At 44.7% G+C, this 22,424-nt stretch overlaps 2 protein-coding genes across 2 annotated transcripts; both read right to left on the bottom strand.

The window, feature by feature from the left end:
- Positions 1-5,657: 5,657 nt before the first annotated feature.
- Positions 5,658-21,911, bottom strand: LOC111835621 (integral membrane protein GPR180). Its single transcript, XM_023796122.2, has 9 exons — positions 21,684-21,911; positions 19,798-19,944; positions 18,186-18,386; positions 17,235-17,415; positions 11,772-11,821; positions 10,872-11,029; positions 7,646-7,837; positions 7,094-7,171; positions 5,658-6,999 (listed from the first exon to the last, which is right to left on the bottom strand). Exons 1-9 carry the CDS (start codon positions 21,874-21,876, stop codon positions 6,847-6,849), a joined length of 1,353 nt encoding a protein of 450 aa, XP_023651890.2. The 5' UTR covers positions 21,877-21,911; the 3' UTR covers positions 5,658-6,846.
- LOC140592654 (uncharacterized) lies at positions 11,838-16,858 on the bottom strand. Its single transcript, XM_072716546.1, has 2 exons — positions 12,326-16,858; positions 11,838-12,021 (listed from the first exon to the last, which is right to left on the bottom strand). Exon 1 carries the CDS (start codon positions 16,737-16,739, stop codon positions 12,876-12,878), a length of 3,864 nt encoding a protein of 1,287 aa, XP_072572647.1. The 5' UTR covers positions 16,740-16,858; the 3' UTR covers positions 11,838-12,021; positions 12,326-12,875.
- Positions 21,912-22,424: the final 513 nt, after the last annotated feature.

Raw genomic sequence — 22,424 nt, 5'->3', positions numbered from 1 at the left:
TTGGGCCAAAAAGTTTGTACACCCCTCCACTAGGGCTTTCCAAAACCCACCCCAGTACTTCATCAGCCCATGGAACGCTGGGGGTTATGCAAAGTGGTTGGTTAATTTCCAAAAATAAAATTTTTACAACCCCTTACATTTGCACATTCTGTTCACATCTGAAAAAAATGTAAACTATTAGGAAATGGATGATTAAGCTTTACAGTAAATGCAGCCTATTTTACAGAATAAAATAATTTAACCATACAAAAACATGCATACGTGTCCCCTAGGCACTGATACAAGCAATACTTAAAGGTGAGCAACACTGTCAGTTACACCTCTGAGTTAAACAGGCACTGAAATACCTTTTTTAATGGCCGCCAATCATATTCAAGTAAAATAAATCCGTACAAAATCCAAGTAACTGACAGGCATCTTTTAATTGTATGATTTTTCTTTTTACTTAAACAGGTCTTACATTGTTGTGAAATTGTTCATAATGTAAGCTTAGCTACTTCTGCATAAGTTCCCTTATTACACAGTACCCGTGTGCTTAAAATTTTCCCATAAAAAATTGTCATCAAGGTTTATGGATATATTCAGGGCTCGAATTACATAGTGGCTTTCTGGGAGCCCTATTTTCTGGTGTGCACCACGACTTAGTAGTAGACTAAGTCACATGCACGTGCATACATGAAAGTGCACAGGAGCCAGTCAATAACAGGGTTACTGTGAAAAACATTGTACTATTACAACCGCAGGCAGTTAATACCGTCAGTAATATTTCATATAGGCACAATACTAACAACATAAGAATCATGCACGAAGCTTAATAGCCTAATCAGAGCAAATAAACAAAATCACAAAGCAGAGGGACACAGGTAACATCTTTCTACTTCTCATACACACCCCTTCAAGAACAACACGATTTGAACAAAAAAGTTGAGCATTATTTAGCTAACTTGCTTTTAACCACAGCGAAATAAAACAGCTGTCTGTGGCTGACAGGTCCCTCTCTCTTTCCCTCTGTTCCTCTCTGCCACTCTGGCAGGCTTGTTTTCATTTTGACATTCTGGCTATCCATAAACCACTCTTAAATATCAAATAAAAAACACTGTTTGTTTTGACTTTATGTTGAATGAGAAGTTGGTCAGGGAGTCCCGAATGAGGCACATTGTGTGGAAGCATCAGTTACCTGCACATCCACTACAGCCATGTGGCGCAATTCCCTGAGGGTGATCCAGCTTGCAGGATCCTCATTGCTGAGGACCCGAGCAGCTGGACTAGGCCAAGAGGATGCCTACATAACACCTGGCTACGGCAGATAGAAGACTATTTCTGGAGGGTGTGTCTGGACCGTGTGTCAGCCTGGGGGGTCGGCAACCGGGATCCCGAGGTGTTTTGTTGTTTGGTGGGTGTGGCAATGCGCTGTACCAGTGTGACCTGACCTGCCCTGTTTTCTTAATGACTTCCATTAAAATACCTCGCCCACTCAAGGATGAGGAGTTGAGGTGGCTATGCAAATGATATACTGTACAGGCTGTAGTTGACTTATGACCTCGGCGACTTACAACTGATTGACTTTACGACCGTTCTGAGACCCGAAATATGTGGCCATGACTTACGTGCCGTAAGTTTGGGTTACGTGCCGTAAGGGATATGTGCCGTAAGTTTCGGATATGTGCCGTAAGTGTTACGTGCCGTAAGTTTAGGAGGATGCCTGCAGGTCCTTCGGACGTCCTGCCCACTCGACGATTGGTCAGCCGCCCCCCCTCGACTCCGCCCTCTGGACCTGACCCCGCCTCCCTTGCCCTCGGAGCCGTTTCCGGTTAATCGGCTGAAGAGATCGCCGCTGCGTCCCTTCGTCGCCCGCTACTTGCTTCTCGCCTGCTAGCTCGCTCTTTGTTCGCTTTTGCTTTATTGATTGATTGATTGATTGATTGTGTATGACTGTTTTGCCCTTGACTTTCGATTCTCGCCTCGCCCTTATTTGTACTTTCGCCTTGGTTTCTGATTGCTTGATTGGTTTTGGACTTTCGCCTGTGTTTCGACTTCGCCTCTTGGTTTTCCCTTTTGATACCTTTGCCTTGGCTTGGTGTTTCGTGTTCACTAGGTATGTAGGGAGTGTCTGCCTTTTTGGTTTATTCGTTAACGTGGGGATTATTGTTTGTTTGGTCAGGGAGATAGATTTAGGCATTGTTGTTTCGTTTCACCATTTTCTTTGTGTTCACTTAGGTAGCTCAGCGTGGGTTACTCGGTAGATGTGCTTTTGTTTGTTTCTTTGGCCTTTGTCACTCCTGACGTTCGTTACACCTAGTGTTTGTACTGTGTTTGTGAAAAACTATAAAAAAAACTATAAAAAAAGACTCCCTCTGTGTCCCGTGTTCCCTTCTCCTAGCCCTAGTTGTCCTGTCCTCCCCAATCCCTCCTTCCCTTTCACTTTGTTGCGGTCCAACCCTAGACTGGATCGTAACAAAATTGGGGGCTCATCCTTTCCTTCTTTCCTTTTCGTGCTTGTCTGGCGGATTTTTTTTGTGTGGGGGGGTGTTGTGGTAATTGCAGTAATTGTGATGGCCCAATTCGACCTTGTTGCATTCACCCTTTACCCCACACTCGAACAATTTGATGTGTGCCGCAAGGATGATCTGCTACAGATAGCAGACTTCTTTAACATTTTGGTTCCCGCTGAGGCTTCCAAGCGGGTCGTTAAGAAATTTTTGCTCGATGAATTGGTTCAGCAAGGTATACTGCCTGAGTTGGGTGGATCCCCTAGTGTTGCTGCCACCCCGGTTCGGATGTCTGCTGTAGCGGAGGCCAGCAGCGACGATCCAGGGAGTGGACACCGCATGGATCTTGGAGATCCCCGCTCAACCAGGGAGGACCTACTGCTGACAATTAAGTTACGGGAGTTAGAGCTTGAGATTAAGAGATAGGAGTACCAGGCTCTCCGTGTCCGGGCTATGGAGATGGAGGCTGAGAAGGAGCTGGAGTTACGTCGGATGAGCATGGGCGACCAAAAACCGATGCCTCTTCCGCGTAAAGCACCCACACCAGGTACGCCTCCACCCGCAGCTCGCTCCGCCCGAGACCAGGCTGACGCCCAAGACGCTCCTAGACCCCGTCCCCGGTCTCCCTTGAGCTCGCCTGTCTCCCCGGAAATTGGTAGATCGAGCTTTGATGTGAGCCGACACATCGGTCTTGTTCCTGTGTTTCGGGAAAATGAGGTAGACGCCTACTTTTCCATTTTCGAGCGCATTGCTATGACATTGAACTGGCCCAAACACCTTTGGTCATTGTTACTGCAATGTAAGCTTGTGGGTAAGGCATAGGAGGTTTGTTCGGCTCTCGCGTTAGAGCAGAGCCTGGATTACGACATTGTGAAGGCTACTGTGCTTCACGCTTATGAGTTAGTGCCGGAAGCTTATCAGCAGAACTTTCGAAAGCTTCCCAAATCCGCCAGCCAAACATACGTGGAGTTCGCACGCGAGAAAGCCGTCTTGTTTGATAAGTGGTGCGGCGCTAGTGGTGTGTTTACCTTCGACCAGCTTAAGGAACTGGTCTTGTTAGAGGAATTTAAGAACTGTGTTCCTGATCGAGTGGTAGTGTACCTGAATAAGCAAAAGGTCTCTTCGCTAACTGAAGCTGCCACCCTCGCTGATGAGTTCGTTTTGACCCACAAAACTGTGTTTGCTCCGATTCCTTTGCCTCGTAAAACTCGTCCAGTTGTATCCTCCCCCTCGTCAGCATCGTCTCCACCACCCGTGGAGAAACGCGAGTGCTTTTACTGCCACGAGGTGGGCCATATCATTTCTGTGTGCCCTGCATTAAAGCACAAGGAAGCTCGTACAGCAACCAGAAAAGTGAATGTTGCTGCCTGCCCCAACAGTTCTTCACCCTCGTCCTCTTGTATCGACGCTGCTTTTAAACCATTTGTATTTACTGGTTCGGTTTCGCTCAGTGTGACTGATGCTCGGCACCCTGTGACTATCCTGCGGGATACGGGAACCGCTCAGTCCTTCATGGTGGAAGGAGTTATTCCCCTATGTGACGAAACGTACTGTGGTACGGATGTGTTGGTGCAGGGAATTGATTTGTGTGTGGCTGGAGTTCCCCTGCACACCATTTATTTGTGTACTCCCGATTTCTCGGGATACGTGCGAGTAGCTGTCCAGCCCCAGTTACCTGTCCCAGGCATTACGTTTATTCTTGGGAATGACATAGCGGGGAAGAGAATCGTTCCTCTACCCGAAGTCGTTCCGGACCCTGTGCTCTGTGAAAATGATGTAGCGCTGGAACACCCGACGGTGTTTCCTGCGTGTGTGCTTACTCGTGCACAGCGGCGTCAGCTCGCCGACATTGACCTCGAGGACACGTTCATGTCCGTGCCAGTGTTGGACAAACCTTTGAAAATTGAATCTGTGGCCCCGGTTCCTGATAACTTTATCTCCCCTTTAGTTCCCTCCACTAGGGATGCGCTGATCTCGGCTCAGAAAGAGGACCCTTCCTTGGAACCCTGTCGTGCCTCTGCCATGGACAAGCCTGACGTGAAGGAGCATCCCACAGCGTACTGCTTTCGCGATCGGGTCCTAATGTGACAGTGGTCCCCACCAGACTCGCCTTTTGAGTGGGCTACGGTGTTCCAGGTGGTAGTCCCGAGATTGTACCGTGAATATGTTTGCTATACTCAGATCTGCCGGAGCCTAGACGAATACTGCACTCGATCATTTTGCTTGCACTGCCTCTGGTTTCCTCAACTCTGACTAATACACAATTATTCTCACTTCCTCCCTCACCCCTTCTGGGGTGTGCTCCATGGAGCACAATGTCGTTGAAGGGTTTATGCCTCTGCGGCCTGCAAGACAACTACCTCCACCTCCGGCAACTACCCTCCAACCTGCCTGCCCTTGGCTCAACACGATGCCTCGCCATCCATCCTGCGGCTGTGTGTCTATTAATCCTGCCATCGTGCATCAAGCACCACGTGCCTGCACCGGTCGGCCGATGCATTGAGACATATATTTCAACCCCTGTATTAGCTTAGTCATTTCATCTTGTCTGTATTAGCTTAGTCATTTCATCTTGTTTGTTTGACTCATCTGCCGGCCCCTGGAGGATGGGCTCCCCCTTTGGGTCTGGTTCCTCCCAAGGTTTCTTCCTCTTAGGGAGTTTTTCCTTGCCACCGTTGCCTTTGGCTTACTCAATGGGAGGTCCTTACGAGGCAGAAATGTAAAGCGCATTGAGACAATGTAATGTTGTGATAATGCGCTATATAAATAAAATTGAATTGAATTGACTGCAGCGCGTCTAGCAGCGCTAGTGTTGCCCAGCCTGTTTATCGCAGTTTTCCATCCCAACTGCAAGCAGCAATGAACTAAGAAATTGGTGATAAAAAGGTTAAAAAACACCAAACAATATGACATTAAGATGATATAACTTAAAGTATACATATGATAATTTTTGCATACAAAATAAAGGTTTGATTTACAACCAAATCGACCTATGACCAGTCAATTGGAACCAATCGAGGTTGTAAGTCGACAATGACTTATAATTTGAGTGCAGCACTGCCACGCATGGATGGCTACAGCAGCAATAGACACAGAACTGTGTTAAATAGTGGAGACAATGATTCAGAAAATGAAATGTAATCAGCGAATAAACACACAACTGACATATTTATGCTATTGTTTTTTTTATTTCTGAAACCTTAATGTACAGAAAATAAAATATAACCTATAACACAAAAGGGGAAAAATTTTTTAGAGCTCTGCCTAAACAGTGTCAGTGCCAGTGGTCGTACTGAAGTCACCCATGACCAAAAGAGTGTCACCTAGTGGGCACCCATCAACTACCAAGTGAAGTTATGAATAAACTGCCTCCTTCACAGAGATATCACTCACTGCCATTGGAGCATACATTGAGAGCACAGACAAGACACCAAGAGAGTGCCTTAATCTGAGTCTCACAATATGCTTGTTGATAGGAGTCATATCGATATCGAATACCATCGGGAGGAGCTGATCCTCCACAGCAAGCTATTCCCTAAGTATGGCAGCCATCAGAGCGAACAGACCAATAATTGGTCTACCCACCTACATAGATCTGGTGATTCCCTGGTCTGCGTACCTCAGAGAGTGCCACCACTGAAATGTGGAGTTACAAAGCTCCTCTGACAGCAGAAGAAGATGGTCACCATGCTGGAGAGTCAGGATTTTCCACATGTCTAGATGGATGAGCCGCCTCAGACTGGATCCTGAGTGCTGCTGTGCTGCGGGCAATGCCTCAGCACCACACCAGTTCTGATCCTCAACAGGCCAGACCCCATTGGCTCTCTGGTGGTGGTTTAGACTCCTGGATGTGGCTCCTGAGGGCCTTCCCCCATCCCCTTTATGATACGTGCACCTATGATACGTGCAGCGATCCTGTGGGAGTTTACAGCAGAGCTACACCTGTGGAGAGCAGAAAAGAGTCCTGCCTGCCATTTTGTAGCTGGTTGAAGTTTTACAGTGGCTAGAGTGCCAATCCGTTACCAACCCCCAAATTTTTCCCTGTAAGTTGGAGGTCCTAGATGTACAGAAGGATTGTGTTCAATTCTCAGGAGTCACTTGAATTTTCATTTTTATTTCTATGCTATATGCATGTCTTTTGAGGTGAAAGACAATCAGGTCCTCATTAAAATCCATACTGCCCAGTAACACCTCATTCAAATCTACCCAAAGTCCACACAACTGGTCACTGGTTGCTGTCACTCACAGGACGGACAAGTTCCATCCATGTCTGTAGGTGTCCTGGTTCTTTTTGGACAGTGCTCTTGGATAGCTGTCACCTGCAGTGGTTCCGCTGTTCCTTGTCACCTGGGGGAAGCTAGTAACGACTCCGATGCCCTCTAGACATGGTCAGTGGCAGTGTGACTGAGGAGAGTGAGGACACTTCCCAGTACAAGCTACGGGACAGGAAGAGTCTATAGAGGATGACCACCGCAGCGGTCTGGCAAAGTATGATGCCAATGGTGATGACCTGGGGCGGGGAGTGCAGACCAGATTAGTAAGCTCAGTACACAGAGAGTGATGGACAGTCTTTCTCTCCCCCCATAGTGATGGTACCCTCTTACCTTCTCTCTTTGGTGCTCACGGAAAGCAACAGAAATCAGTACGAGGACCGGGTGACACAGAAACCACAAGAAACAGCCCTGAAACGCACCAACACATCCATTAGACGTTTGGGCATCTTTCAACCAAACCGAGTTCACAAACCTTCTATGTGGACACCAGAGAACAATTTAAAATACTGAAAAAAAGTTGTGCAAAAGGTATCCTTTACAACACGGGTGTCAAACTCCAGTCCTGGAGGGCCGGAGCCCTACACGTTTTTGAGTTTCCCCTCATTTAACACACCTGATTCAACTTTTCACACCTGCTTGTGCTAATTACCACACAGTTCTTGAGCTGAATCATTTGTGGTGGAATAGGGAAAGACCAAAGCTATGCAGGGCTCCAGCCCTCTGGGACTGGAGTTTGACACCCTTGCTTTGCAATTACAATAACTAAGGCAGAATCTGCATTTTTCCCATGACCACACATTGTATGAGAGGGATATGACTGTCCCGTGGAAATCTGGGAATGGTTTGTTGAAGGTTTGTCCCCCACAATGGCGCCCGTAGTACCTTTGCGAAGCAGAGGTAGAAGTCTCGTTTTAGAGTACTCCTCTCCGCCATGATGATCTGGTAGAGGATGGAGGCAAGCAGCAGGGCTAGAACAATGCGCAGGCCAATGAGAAGCAGGCCCGGCACGCTGCCGTGGGCATGGTAGCTATGGTGCTCGGTGTCCTTGAATTGCTCCCAGACCAACAGTGCCCCCTACAGGTTCAGAACAGTAAGGAAATGGAAAGACTGACCACGTCCATCCATGGTTGATTCAGCGCGGACACCAGTCTGATTGGACCAAGCAGTTTGGATATCATACATAATGCAATTTACAGAAACTATTATTTGAATATAATTTATATCTAGACTCAGTATCTATTATTTAAGTGCTCCACTGAATGCCACAGGAAATCCTTCTGATCCCCAGAGGCATCAGACTCTATAACTCCTCCCAATGCCACTCATCCACAAAATAGGTCATTTCCCTCCCTCCCTCCATAACCATGTCTTTTGGTATATCTTTTATATACTTCTAGGTTGTACAATAACTGGTCTGCTGCTGCTAATCTTTTCAGTTTCTCTGAATGTAGAATACCTCGACACTATGTGCAATATTATCAGGTAAAATGCTGGCTCTGTGAGCAACTGTACAAAATGCACCCGATCAAATACTTTTGCCATACAGTATTTTAACTAATTTATCTTTCACAGCGAACCGGTCACACTGCAAACTAGTTACATAGTTATATATACACTCACCTAAAGGATTATTAGGAACACCATACTAATACGGTGTTTGACCCCCTTTCGCCTTCAGAACTGCCTTAATTCTACGTGGCATTGATTCAACAAGGTGCTGAAAGCATTCTTTAGAAATGTTGGCCCATATTGATAGAATAGCATCTTGCAGTTCATGGAGATTTGTGGGATGCACATCCAGGGCACGAAGCTCCCGTTCCACCACATCCCAAAGATGCTCTATTGGGTTGAGATCTGGTGACTGTGGGGGCCATTTTAGTACAGTGAACTCATTGTCATGTTCAAGAAACCAATTTGAAATGATTCGAGCTTTGTTACATGGTGCATTATCCTGCTGGAAGTAGCCATCAGAGGATGGGTACATGGTGGTCATAAAGGGATGGACATGGTCAGAAACAATGCTCAGGTAGGCCGTGGCATTTAAACGATGCCCAATTGGCACTAAGGGGCCTAAAGTGTGCCAAGAAAACATCCCCCACACCATTACACCACCACCACCAGCCTGCACAGTGGTAACAAGGCATGATGGATCCATGTTCTCATTCTGTTTATGCCAAATTCTGACTCTACCATTTGAATGTCTCAACAGAAATCGAGACTCATCAGACCAGGCAACATTTTTTCAGTCTTCAATTGTCCAATTTTGGTGAGCTCGTGCAAATTGTAGCCTCTTTTTCCTATTTGTAGTGGAGATGAGTGGTACCCGGTGGGGTCTTCTGCTGTTGTAGCCCATCCGCCTCAAGGTTGTGCGTGTTGTGGCTTCAGAAATGCTTTGCTGCATACCTCGGTTGTAACGAGTGGTTATTTCAGTCAAAGTTGCTCTTCTATCAGCTTGAATCAGTCAGCCCATTCTCCTCTGACCTCTAGCATCAACAAGGCATTATCGCCCACAGGACTGCCGCATACTGGATGTTTTTCCCTTTGCACACCATTCTTTGTAAACCCTAGAAATGGTTGTGCGTGAAAATCCCAGTAACTGAGCAGATTGTGAAATACTCAGACCGGCCCGTCTGGCACCAACAACCATGCCACGCTCAAAATTGCTTAAATCACCTTTCTTTCCCATTCTGACATTCAGTTTGGAGTTCAGGAGATTGTCTTGACCAGGACCACACCCCTAAATGCATTGAAGCAACTGCCATGTGATTGGTTGATTAGATAATTGCATTAATGAGAAATTGAACAGGTGTTCCTAATAATCCTTTAGGTGAGTGTAATAGTTTAATAGAAAACAGATTACACACATTTTTTCCAAGAGTTTATATTGTAGTTTATTTGACATCTATTCTATCTTTTGTATTTTATTTTGTTTATTTAATTTAATTTTTGTTAGTGATATATCAGTGTTTCTCAAACTTATTTGCCCTGGGGACCAGTCATGTCAGGCTTTGAGGCTGCAGGGCCCTGCATAAATGACCGCCCCCAACCCCCCACAGATGCGTATCCGCATAGATAGATAGATATTATTACTATAGATAGATAGTATTATTATTATTATTATTACTACACCACTACCACTACTGATATTATTACTATTAGTATTATTAGGGGTTATGCCTATGTAAGAACAATATTAAACATGACCTAACAGGAGTGCTTTGGCTAAATTTGACATTTAAATTTACAGATATATAGTAATTAGGCTATTGTTGTTGTTATTATTATTATTATTATTATGTGTATTATTATCGTTTTTTCTTTTGAAGAAGTCACCTGATCTTTTAGATGTGCATGTTTTGTTTCCAAATCCCAGTGTAATTTCGATGGTTTCATAGCCTCGTTACTTGGCATACTGTAGCTTGGCAGATGACACAGATTGGTTTTCGGGGGGGAACTATCGCTAGAAATAAAACCGAATTTAATGTATGAAATGTCATAATTTCGAGTAAATGGGCGATGCTTTTTTGCCTCTGGCTCATCCTGTAAGTCGGCATCATTTGATGGACGCTTCCGAAAGAAAGAATCCAGACTCGCTTGCTTTGAACACGCGATGATTTATTGACAGCTCTCGTAACACGTGTGTGTCTGTGAAAAGTTTGGAGTGAATGAGACAAAGAGCGGGAACGCTGAACATTCTAGAATGCTGAAACAACGGGCGGGCCATGAAGTCGGGGGTCGGGGAGGGGCACGCAGTGACAGCAGCGCTGACATCAGACCTGATCTGACTGAATTTTGATTGGTGCAGAAGCAAGGCTCTGCGGACCGGCAGGAACCCTCTCACGGACCGGCACCAGTTTGAGAAACGCTGATATATTACTCTCTTCATTTTGTTATATGGTGTTCATTGTGTCCAGTGGTGTCTCTGTCTAGCAGTGTAGTTGTAGCAGAAAGAAATTTCTCTCCTGGGTTCAATAAATTTTTTTCTGATTCTGATTTCAGATTCTAAATTGATTAGAAAAACAAAACAAGTGAATAAGAAGAGCCAGTCATTTAACTAGGAGCTGCATAAAAGTGACAGAGGTAGTGTGTCTTGGTGGGAGGGGCTTACCTGGGTGCCCACACCCCCAAGGGCAAGCGTGGTGGAGGTGGGCGAGGTGTCCCACTGCAGTGGCTTGCTCTGGAACCTGTGTGTCCGGCTCAGCATCCAGCCCATGCACAGGCTTAGCAGCAGGTAGAGCATCTGGATTTGGGATATCACGTCGCAGACTGCAATTCACAACACACAGGTGTCACACTGAGGGGTCATACATGGAGGGGGCAAGATGCGAGAGCCATCCTGCGGCCTGTCAGTATCGACTACATTCATCATTTAAATGGGGGGGTGTCCAAAAAACACTGACAGGCAAATGAGTGTCCCTGATTCATCTGTAGCTTGTGACTGTGTCACTGAGCATCCCTTCCGGCATGCACCCTGCCTTCTTGGGACAGGCTCCAGGCTTGTCGTAAGCCTGCACTGAATAGCTGTTATAGAACATGGATGGATGGATTACCCATTCATCAATTTTTTAAACCTGCTTGCCCTTTGCAAGGTCAAGGGGGTCCAGAGCCTACCCCAGAAGATACAGACTCAAGACAGGAATTAACCCAGAATGAGGCACCAGATCATTGCAGGGAATTCACACCATTCACACACACATTTATGCCTGTGGATAATTTGGCAACTCCAGTTCACCTTGGCACTGGATGGATAACAGTAAATATTTATATGTGTACCATATGTTTTTGTCCTAAGCAGTTTGCACTTCCACCTCCCTATACATAATTATGCATAATTGATATATAATCATAATCCATGTTATAAACTAGTGTGATTCAGATTACAGGTTTTTCTGAAGCTGATGACACATCAAGGTCAAGGTTTGGCATTGTAGCCATGCCAATGCCAGCAGCACATCATTACACAATATGATAACAGCATGGGCAAAATCTGGGAGAGGTGGATACTCACATTCTGCCAAGCTGCCAATCATGGGAGCTCCAGTTCCATTCCTGGCATATCTGAGAAATGGCAGGATGGAGGTCATCATCACCAAGAACAGAAAGGCGCCGAGAGGGTTGCATCACAATTAAATGCAAGTTTGTGTATTTCAGCTTCCAGAAAAAATCATTTTATTCTCGGGACATCAAAAATTTTCACGTTTATGACATAAAAACACACCCTAAAAAAAGCAGGATGACGAGTCGTCAGCAATCAACACCTAAGATGAAAGAATGATATGCGTGTTAAATGGTCAATGTGGATGGTTGCATTATTGGTATGTCAGTTCATTGGTATACATGCTGAAAACTCCTCCTTGTCATTATTTATACTTTATTCACACTTTATTTGATCTGCATTGCACATCTCTGGTCTTTTTATTTTACAGTTTAACTTTCCTATTTATGACATATTTATTATATTTTTACTTACAATATCTTTATTTTGCTTTAAACCTTTTACTATTTGACCACCTTTCATTTCACTTAATTTCACTTTAGATTACACTGTGACTGTACACTCACCTAAAGGATTATTAGGAACACCATACTAATACGGTGTTTGACCCCCTTTCGCCTTCAGAACTGCCTTAATTCTACGTGGCATTGATTCAACAAGGTGCTGAAAGCATTCTTTAGAAATGTTGGCCCATATTGACAGGATAGCATCTTGCAGTTGATGGAGATTTGTGGGATGCACATCCAGGGCACGAAGCTCCCGTTCCACCACATCCCAAAGATGCTCTATTGGGTTGAGATTTCAGAATAAGCTTTATAAGCTTTATTGCCAGGTATGTTGACACATACGAGGAATTTGTTGTAGTGACAGAACTCTACAGTGCAACAGAAAGACAGAAAGACAGTGACAAGACAAGACACAGGTAATAAAAAGAGTTATATACAGATATACAAAGATATACAAAGTAGCGTGCAAAATAGCAAGAAGACATTCCATGTGTTTGTATAGGTATGTTGATATGTGCAAATATGAAAAATAAATAAGCGTGTGTGTTAAATAAATAATTTGTTTTAGTGTTGTGTGTACCACGTGTATTGTTAAGTGTACATGACATTGTTAAGTGTTCATGACATGGACTGCCTGGGGGAAGAAACTGTTCCTGTGTCTGGTCGTTTTGGTGCTAAGTGCTCTGTAGCGTCGACCAGATGGCAGCAGATTAAAGAGGGAGTGTGCTGGGTGTGAGGGGTCCAGGGTGATTTTCTTAGCCCTTTTGCTCACTCTGGATAAGTACAAATCTTGGAGAGTGGGGAGGGATGTTCCAATGATTCTCGCAGCAGTCCTGACTACCCTCTGCAGTCTTCTAAGGTCAGATTTGGTAGTTGAGCCGAACCAGACAGTTATAGAAGAGCAGAGGACGGATTCAATGATTGCGGTGTAGAACCGTATCAGCAACTCCTGTGGCAGGTTGAATTTCCTCATCTGACGAAGGAAGTATAACCTCTGTTGGGCCTTTTTCACAATGGAGTCAATGTGAGTGTCCCACTTCAGGTCCTGGGAGATGATGGTCCCCAGGAACCTGAATGACTCTATTGTAGCCACAGTGCTGTCCATGATGGTGAGTGGGGGGAGAGCAGGGGGGTTCCTCCTGAAGTCCGCGATCATCTCCACTGTTTTGAGCGTGTTGAGCTCCAGGTTGTTAAGACTGCACCAGGCAGCCAGCTTTTTTGCCTCCTGTCTATAAGCAGACGCATCGCCGTCCTGGATGAGGCCAATGAGTGTAGTGTCGTCTGCAAATTTCAGGAGCTTGACAGAGGGGCCTTTAGAGGTGCAGTCGTTGGTGTACAGGGAGAAGAGCAGTGGGGAGAGAACACAACCTTGAGGGGCGCCAGTGTTGGTCATACGGGTGCTGGATGTGATTTTACCCATTCTCACTAGCTGTTGCCTATCTGTCAGAAAGCTGGTAATCCACTGACAGACAGAGCTAGGTACAGAGAGCTGGGTTAATTTGGGATGGAGGAGTGATGGTACGATGGTATTAAAGGCAGAGCTGAAGTCCACAAACAGGATCCTCACGTAAGTCCCTGGTTTGTCCAGATGTTGCAGTACATAATGCAGACCCATATTGACTGCATCATTCACAGACCTGTTTGCTCTATAAGCAAACTGCAGGGGGTCCAGTAAGGGTCCAGTGAAGTCCTTCAGATAATCCAACACCAGTCTTTCAAATGATTTCATGACCACAGACGTTAGAGCTACAGGTCTGTAGTCATTAATTCCAGTAATTTTGGGTTTCTTTGGGACAGGAATGATGGTGGAGCGTTTGAAGCAAGAGGGGACTTCACACAGCTCCAGTGATCTGTTGAAGATCTGAGTGAAGATGGGGGCCAGCTGGTCAGCACAGGTTTTCAGACAGGCTGGAGTCACACCATCTGGGCCTGGTGCCTTCCTTCTTTTGTTCTTCTTGAAGACCTGCCGCACCTCATCTTCACTGATCAATACAGCAGGAGTGGGGGAGAGGGGGGTTGCAGGAGGTGTAAATGGTGTTCTCTCAGGAGTTGGGGAGAGGGGGGATGCAGGAGGTGAGAATGGTGTTCTCTCAAACCTGCAATAGAACTCGTTCAGATCGTCTGCCAGTTGTTGATTCTCCACAGTGCTGGGGGATGGTGACTTGTAACTGGTGATGTCTTTCAAACTTTTCCACACGGAAGCTGTATCACCAGAGGAGAACTGAGTTCGTAGCTTTTCGGAATAATTCCTCTTTGCCACTCTGATCTCCTTTTCCAGTGTGTATTTGGCCTGTTTGTACAGAACTCTGTCCCCATTCCTGCGAGCATCTTCTTTGGCCTGACAGAGCTGGCTGAGTTTTGCAGTGAACCATGGTTTGTCGTTGTTGTAGATTAAACGGGTCCTGGTAGGAATGCACATATCCTCACAGAAACTGATATATGATGTTACGGTCTCCGTGAGTTCATCCAGATCGTTGGCAGCAGCTTCAAAAACAGACCAATCAGTGAGAGAGAAGCAGGCTTGTAAATTCCGCTCTGCTTCATCAGTCCAACATTTTGCAGTCCTTAATACAGGTTTAGCTGATTTCAGTTTCTGCCTGTAGGTCGGTATGAGATGAACCAAACAGTGATCAGAAAGTCCCACGGCTGCTCGTTGGACAGAGTGATATGCATCCTTTATAGCTGTGTAACAGTGATCCAGTATATTACTGTCTCTGGTGGGACATGTAACATGTTGTCTGTATTTTGGCAGCTCACGTGTGAGATTTGCTTTATTAAAATCCCCGAGAATGATTAAAACAGAGTCCGGGTGTTGTCGCTCAGTCTCTGTAATGAGATCAGCGAGTTTCTGTAAGGCTGTGCTCACGTGCGCTTGCGGAGGAATATACACATTCACGAGAATAAACGAGCAAAACTCCCGCGGCGAGTAGAAAGGCTTACAGTTAATGATGAGTGCTTCTAGATCGGAACAGCACAGATTCATTAACACAGATACATCTGTACACCACCTTTCGTTGATGTAGAAACACGTACCGCCGCCGCGAGATTTCCCCGTTGATTCTGCGTCGCGATCCGCTCTAAACAGCTGAAAGCCCGGCAGACTTAACGCGCTGTCTGGAATGGCGTCATTCAGCCAGGTTTCCGTGAAACACAGAGCAGCAGAGTTTGAAAAATCCCTGTTGATCCGGGTAAGCAGAAGTTCATCCGTTTTGTTGGAAAGAGAACGGAGATTCGCCAGATGGATGCTAGGCAACGGCGTTCGAAATCCGCGTTGTCTGAGTTTCACGAGCGCGCCAGCTCGCTTCCCCCATCTGCGCGTCCTGAAGCGCTTCCACAGTGCCGCGGCTCCGCTAACTACAATGTTCAGCAAAACGTCCGAATACTCAAAATCTGGTAAAAGATTTTGTGGAGTGTTCTGCCGAATGATCAGCAGTTCATTTCTGGTAAAACTGATGGTGTTTGAGAAACAAAAAACAGGAAAAACTAACAAAAACAAAACAAGCACTTGAGAGCTGAGCACTGAGGCTACCATCCTCGGCGCCATCTTGAAATACATCAGCCTGAGATCTGGTGACTGTGGGGGCCATTTTAGTACAGTGAACTCATTGTTATGTTCAAGAAACCAATTTGAAATGATTCGAGCTTTGTGACATGGTGCATTATCCTGCTGGAAGTAGCCATCAGAGGATGGGTACATGGTGGTCATAAAGGGATGGACATGGTCAGAAACAATGCTCAGGTAGGCCGTGGCATTTAAACGATGCCCAATTGGCACTAAGGGGCCTAAAGTGTGCCAAGAAAACATCCCCCACACCATTACACCACCACCACCAGCCTGCACAGTGGTAACAGGGCATGATGGATCCATGTTCTCATTCTGTTTATGCCAAATTCTGACTCTACCATTTGAATGTCTCAACAGAAATCGAGACTCATCAGACCAGGCAACATTTTTCCAGTCTTCAACTGTCCAATTTTGGTGAGCTCGTGCAAATTGTAGCCTCTTTTTCCTATTTGTAGTGGAGATGAGTAGTACCCGGTGGGGTCTTCTGCTGTTGTAGCCCATCCGCCTCAAGGTTGTGCGTGTTGTGGCTTCACAAATGCTTTGCTGCATACCTCGGTTGTAACGAGTGGTTATTTCAGTCAAAGTTGCACTTCTATCAGCTTGAATCAGTCGGCTCATTCTCCTCTGACCTCTAGCATCAACAAGGCATTTTTGCCCACAGGACTGCCGCATACTGGATGTTTTTCCCTTTGCACACCATTCTTTGTAAACCCTAGAAATGGTTGTGCGTGAAAATCCCAGTAACTGAGCAAATTGTGAAATACTCAGACCGGCCCGTCTGGCACCAACAACCATGCCACGCTCAAAATTGCTTAAATCACCTTTCTTTCCCATTCTGACATTCAGTTTGGAGTTCAGGAGATTGTCTTGACCAGGACTACCCCCCAAATGCATTGAAGCAACTGCCATGTGATTGGTTGATTAGATAATTGCATTAATGAGAAATTGAACAGGTGTTCCTAATAATCCTTTAGGTGAGTGTATACCTTGCATATCACATATGACAAATAAAACCATTGAATCCTTAATACAGATGCTCATCTACTTACGAACTTTCAGACGTATGAATGAAGAGGACTGTAAGTACAAATTGTGTTCATTGGGCTCCCGTTTCCTGTCTGCAACATCAATTTTTTTTTCTGCACACCAAGTACGACTTCTGGCCACTACTCCCGCTGCGCAGCAGTGTAGCGTGCGTACTCCTAGCATCCTAGTTCTCTGTACTTGCGTATACCCTGAAAATGATGTTGAATAACGACTCACGGACATTTCAAGTTACGAACGGCCGTTCGGAACATATCTCGTTTACAAGTTGAGGAGCATTTGTACTTCAAAAGGAAGGTGTGATGTTGCATCCAGTGGGAAGCACAGTTGTAGACAGAGCTTTTAGTAGTAGAGCCTCACCTGGCCATGTGGATGTAGTTCAGTAGGGCAGAGCCAACCTGCAGCAGGAGAGCAGCTGATAGGACCTTCAGCACGGTGTGCATGGGCCCACCCTTGTGCAATGCCTGCCACAAAGGCTGGGCGCAGATGCAGACTGCCACAAAGTAGGTGAGGACCAGCAAGAAGTAGAAACTGTGTAGGCCTGGCAGGTCGGGGGAGAGATCAGGGGTCACAGTCACACAAGGCAGGACAACAGGCTGACTTGGGAGTTACAGACCTCAATATCCTCAGCAGTCTGCCCATCTGTCTTATCTCCAGGAATCTGGAGGCTAACCCAAGATTCAGCTAACTGCATGCTTTTGGAAGAACCCAGAAAGCCGATGCTGATGCCTGTGACGTGTAGTCAAAATAAGTTTTTCAATGAACTGCACCGGATTGAATCCAGGGGCCCCACCAATGGTTTGTTCATGGATATGTCCAGTCAACAGGTTACGCTTGTCTTCTGTACAATTCCAAAATCAAAACAGCAAAAATGCATCAAATAGTTATAAATATTAATTAGTAGTGCTTTGTAATGTAGCTAGCTAATGTCTCGTAAAAAAAAAGAATGTTTCAATTAATGTTAACTTAAGAACCAGAGCTTATAACAAGCTCAAGAATGTTACATGCCTGTTGTTGTGTGCTTACTCACCATGTGTTATAAATGTTGTTTTTAACTAGTGGAAATTTGGGCTGGTTCTCAGGTTGTGCCACTTCAGCACCACCTGAGAACCAGCTCCCATGTCAGCATCACCATGGCACTAGTGCAAAAGAGGTAAAGGAGAACCCACAGGAATAACAACCAAACTGCCTTTAGATTACTACTGACACTTAAGTAGAGTAGTAAAAAATTATACCTGGACAGGGCATCTCAGCCATCCCAGGAGAGGGCGGCTAAGCTAAACCAGGAACTGAGCACATAGGAAGACTCACCCGCCTCTTCAGCGCTGAAGTGATCCAAGGGGTTGCCAGCATTGTCAGGGTTAAAAAGCATGGCCTGGAATCGGATCTCCTCCAGGTCCCCGCCAGCCTCTCCCTCCTGGCAGGTGCTCTGGTCCGCATAAACCATGTGCCAGAGCTGGGGCGAAGACATCTTGGGCATGGTCCAGTTGAGCTCCACTGCGTTCAGCGTGACTGGAAAGGGTGATGATTGTGAGAGATGCCAAAATAAAAAGAACTTCCTCATATAAATGCGTGCAACAAAACACAGATGTTAAATAAATGGATACAAAGAGCTACCTATAAATCAGCAGAAATCAAACGAAGCTACTCCACGTGACCGTGCCTTAAAAATGTTTATTTTCTATGTTTATTCTGATTTCAGGACCGCCTGATTTCTTGACCAGTCACTGCCTGTCCACAACAGGACTCCAGAGTGCAACCAATTTGGATGCACGTGACCAAAAATCTGTTGTGTGTGATTAAATTTTTTTCTTGGTCGTACTGGTGTGCCTAACATTTCACAGGTTTGAACCAATCAAAGGCACCACATTAGACCAGTGTTTCTGAAACCATATGTTTACAAATGTTTTAACAAGGTATGTTTATATTAATTATAAAATTATTTACATTTAGCTTGATAGTATAATGAACATGTTTTATTAGATTATTAATGAAAATTGCAATAAAATTTATATTAACCTTTTTAAAAACTTTCATGATTGTTCTCTATTTTATTGATGTAAACATTTGTTGCCGAGATAAATATAGGCTACATCAGTCTAATACATGTTGGTTACATTATCAAGCTAAATGCATATGATTTTAAATATTACAAACCCACTTCTTTTTAAACATTCGTTGATGTAGGCCTATTTTATTAATACTTGCTGATGCATTGAGCTAAATATACACTAAAAATCTAATAAAACATGTCAGTTATACTACCAATATACATTAAAAATCTAATAAAATATGTCAGCTATACTGCATAGCTAAATGTAAGTGATTTTTTAATAATATAAAACACCTTCAAACATTTGTAAATGTACAGTTTCAGAAACACTGGTCTAAGAAACACATCCTGTGTCATAACAAGTGTGTAACCACCAGGGTGACCCCCCTCCACGCAGAATTTCAGTGGCAGGCAGCAGCAAACCAAAACTTTTTCTATAAGTATCTAGGAGTATCTATATGTATCTCAGTCAGGTGAGTTTTGAAAATTTCAGTTTGTCAAGCACTTTAAACAGCACTTGTAAATTTTGTTTGTTGTTGTTTTGCATTTTTTTGTTTGTGCTGTGATTCATATAAAGACAAACATTGACCTGCACCTTTATTCCTGTTTACAACTATTTATGAAACTATTAATGTGTATGGAAAATGACAAAAAAGTAATAATTAAAATGTATTATTGTGAAGCTAAAGGCATTGAGACAAATTTGTGTGCACCTAAATTTTGTGGCGGTGCACCTAAATAAAATAGTTAGGCATAGCAGTGCAACCGATACAAAAAGTTAGTCTGGAGCCCTGCACCAGAAGCCAAATGCAGTCTAATCCCACACATGGTGGGTCATGCTTCAAAGCAGCCATCAACGATGAGGCTCACTGGCAACAGGAGCTCCAGACAAGCGCTCTAGGCAGCTGAGGTTCTCAAACCCCTCCTGCTCCTGGAAGAGCAGCAGCCGGGCCTCCTTCCTCACAGCCATGGCGAAGTCAGCCTCCTCCAGTCTGCAGACCACGAGAGCATTCTCCCCTGTGGGATTCAGGGAAAGGTAACAGCAATATGCTTGTAATCAGAAAGACCGTTTGATTAATGGTGGGTGGCTTGAAACTCACTGTGGACCGCACAAGGCACAAGGCACAAGGCAGGAGTACACCCTCGACGGAGTACCAGTCCATCACTGCCAGTGAAGCCCAGGGACCACCATTAAAGAGGGACCTCAAATAAATCACCCCTATTGACAACTTTTATCATCCCTCTCACCCTCCTCCACTGTAGAAAACAGCCCAGAGGCCTCTTGACCATGGAAATGTGCTTCTGATTGCACAGCAAGTACTTGTATTTGCTCAGAGAGTTACTTCACACTCTACTGCCACCTTGTGTATAAAAAGCAGCACAGGGCACAAGCTTATCCACCAGGCAAATGACACATTTTAATTTTACTTGGGACCTTCATTGTAAGACTGGCCAAACCAAATTGCAATAGCGAGTATAAATAAAATGTAATCATCCTAACTGTACATATATTTGGATAGAACATCCATGGCGCTATAGATCTCAGCACTTTTCAGGATGCCAGGGATTATGGAGAATCCTGCTGCCTATTGATGAAGTGCTGAGGTAAGCTTGATTAACATTGTGCAATTATATCACCACTGTGGGGTGGTGTGGTGGCACAGTGGTTAGCACTGTTGCCTCACACCTTTAGGACTGGCATTTAAATCTGTGCCCTGGCTGTATGTATATGGAATTTGGATTGCCCCCATCAGTTGAAAAACATGCTAAGGTGAACTGGAGTTGCCAAATTGTCCATAGGTGTGAATGGTATGTGTGCACTGTGATGGGTTGGCACCCCATCCTGGGCAATTCCCTGCCTTGCACCCAAAGCTTGCAGGATATGCTCTGGAACCCCACAACCCTCAAAAGGACAAGCAGCTACAGAAGATTTATTCTATTTATATATAGCATATTTCTGTGTATAGCGCAGAGTCTCTCTTTTATAATTTTATTTCAGTTCTCATACTTATATCTGATTTTTTTTTTCTTGTCTTGTGTTTCTGTGTGACCGTCCAGTAGTAACATGAAGCAATTTTCTCCAGGATCAATAAAGTTTTCTGATTCTGATTCTGAAGATGGATGGATGTCACCTTCGCAAGATATATGTGATTTTGACCTTTAGATTCAACATCTAAAATTCAACTGCTTTGAAGGCAAAAGGAAAGTTTAATATGGGGGTTATTTGCTGAAGTTACAAGTGCGGCTATTCTCAACGAAATGTCAGCAGCTCCGTTAAGATTTTTTACTACTCTGCATGAAAACATCAATGCATTAAATCATTATCAAAAGGAAGAAAAAATGTCAAGACTGGGATGTTTCTGAAATATAAAAAAAATCTAGTGCACAAAACAAAGTATTCACGCAAATAAAATAAATCTGATAACTGCAATCACAGTGAAGACATCAAGTACGCACATCTGCGTTTAACGGGAACAGAAGCAAATAGTCGAGTTATTCCTGCTCTGAGTAATGACCACAAAAACGTAGCCATTCCCGTCGGGTGCAAGTACCGATAGCTCGTGAACAGGGCTGATGCGTATAATCTGGCTCTCCGTACGTGTTTTTCGATCGCCGGCGTGTTTAGTACAGGGGCACAGACACTGTCAACCGATAGTACGTAATGCGTCCTGCGCACGCCCTCAATTGAGGATAAGTGATTTAATCCAGATGTATCCAATCTAGGAGTGTGACTGAGCTGTGTCGGACGCACCTACCGTGAAACAGAAATCTTGTTATGTATTGCCCATTGTTTTCTTTTGCAGCGTCGCTCCTGAGGATGCCCGATACGGTTTTCCCGTGCGCCGGAGGAATTGCATGTAAACATAAAGCGGCCGCAGCCACAAATAACAGATACTTGGTATTAATTGTGCACATAACTACTTTGGCATATGGACACTTCTTAACCATAACAGTCAATGAATGGATTATATACGCGCAGTTTCCAACTGTCAGGAGAACGTGATTGACCGACGAATCGTCCAATCGTCCACCGACTTTCGCCATCTGTCAAAAGAAGGGACCAATAACATCAAAGGGGAACCGGAGCTAAAGTGGCCAACTCAGAGCTCGAGCTGATACGTGTCAGCGCTATCGTTAACAGATCGTTATTGTCGCAAAGCTAATATATTCTTCTGGTTACCTGTGTGTTCGAAATAACTAAGTCAGCGCGATCATGTAAACGTACTCAAAAATAAATGTCGAATCTTATACGTGGATTTAATTCAAAGTACTATTTTCGGTACTGCGAGTATTTACTTTGTCATTTGCCGTAAATGGTTTTGTGTTGTGACGACGACTTAAATAAGCGCTGGGAAAGCTTAGACTACGTCTTGTTCAGTTGGGATGTTTGAAATATCTCAGCATTAATTTGGCCTTTCTTTATTTTGGTGAAATAGGAGTTTCAGTCACGTAAGCCGACTAGAAATGCATTTTTCGTGAGGGATTTGCCACGTCGC

The sequence above is a fragment of the Paramormyrops kingsleyae genome, chromosome 1 (genome assembly GCF_048594095.1).
Source record: "Paramormyrops kingsleyae isolate MSU_618 chromosome 1, PKINGS_0.4, whole genome shotgun sequence".
In the NCBI taxonomy this organism is placed as follows: Eukaryota; Metazoa; Chordata; class Actinopteri; order Osteoglossiformes; family Mormyridae; genus Paramormyrops; species Paramormyrops kingsleyae.
The sequence above is the reverse complement of the archived record's forward strand: the minus strand, read 5'-3'. Positions and strand labels throughout refer to the sequence as shown.

Excerpts from the sequence above, each read along its gene's own strand:
- LOC140592654 (XM_072716546.1), bottom strand. The coding sequence starts at position 16,739 with ATGGCAGTTGCTTCAATGCATTTGGGGGGTAGTCCTGGTCAAGACAAT.
- LOC111835621 (XM_023796122.2), bottom strand. The coding sequence starts at position 21,876 with ATGGTTAAGAAGTGTCCATATGCCAAAGTAGTTATGTGCACAATTAAT. Across the intron at positions 11,030-11,771 it reads GATTGGCAGCTTGGCAGAAT|TCTGCGACGTGATATCCCAA; the intron begins GTGAGTATCCAC and ends TGTGAATTGCAG. Across the intron at positions 7,838-10,871 it reads TTGGGGGTGTGGGCACCCAG|GGGGCACTGTTGGTCTGGGA; the intron begins GTAAGCCCCTCC and ends CTGAACCTGTAG.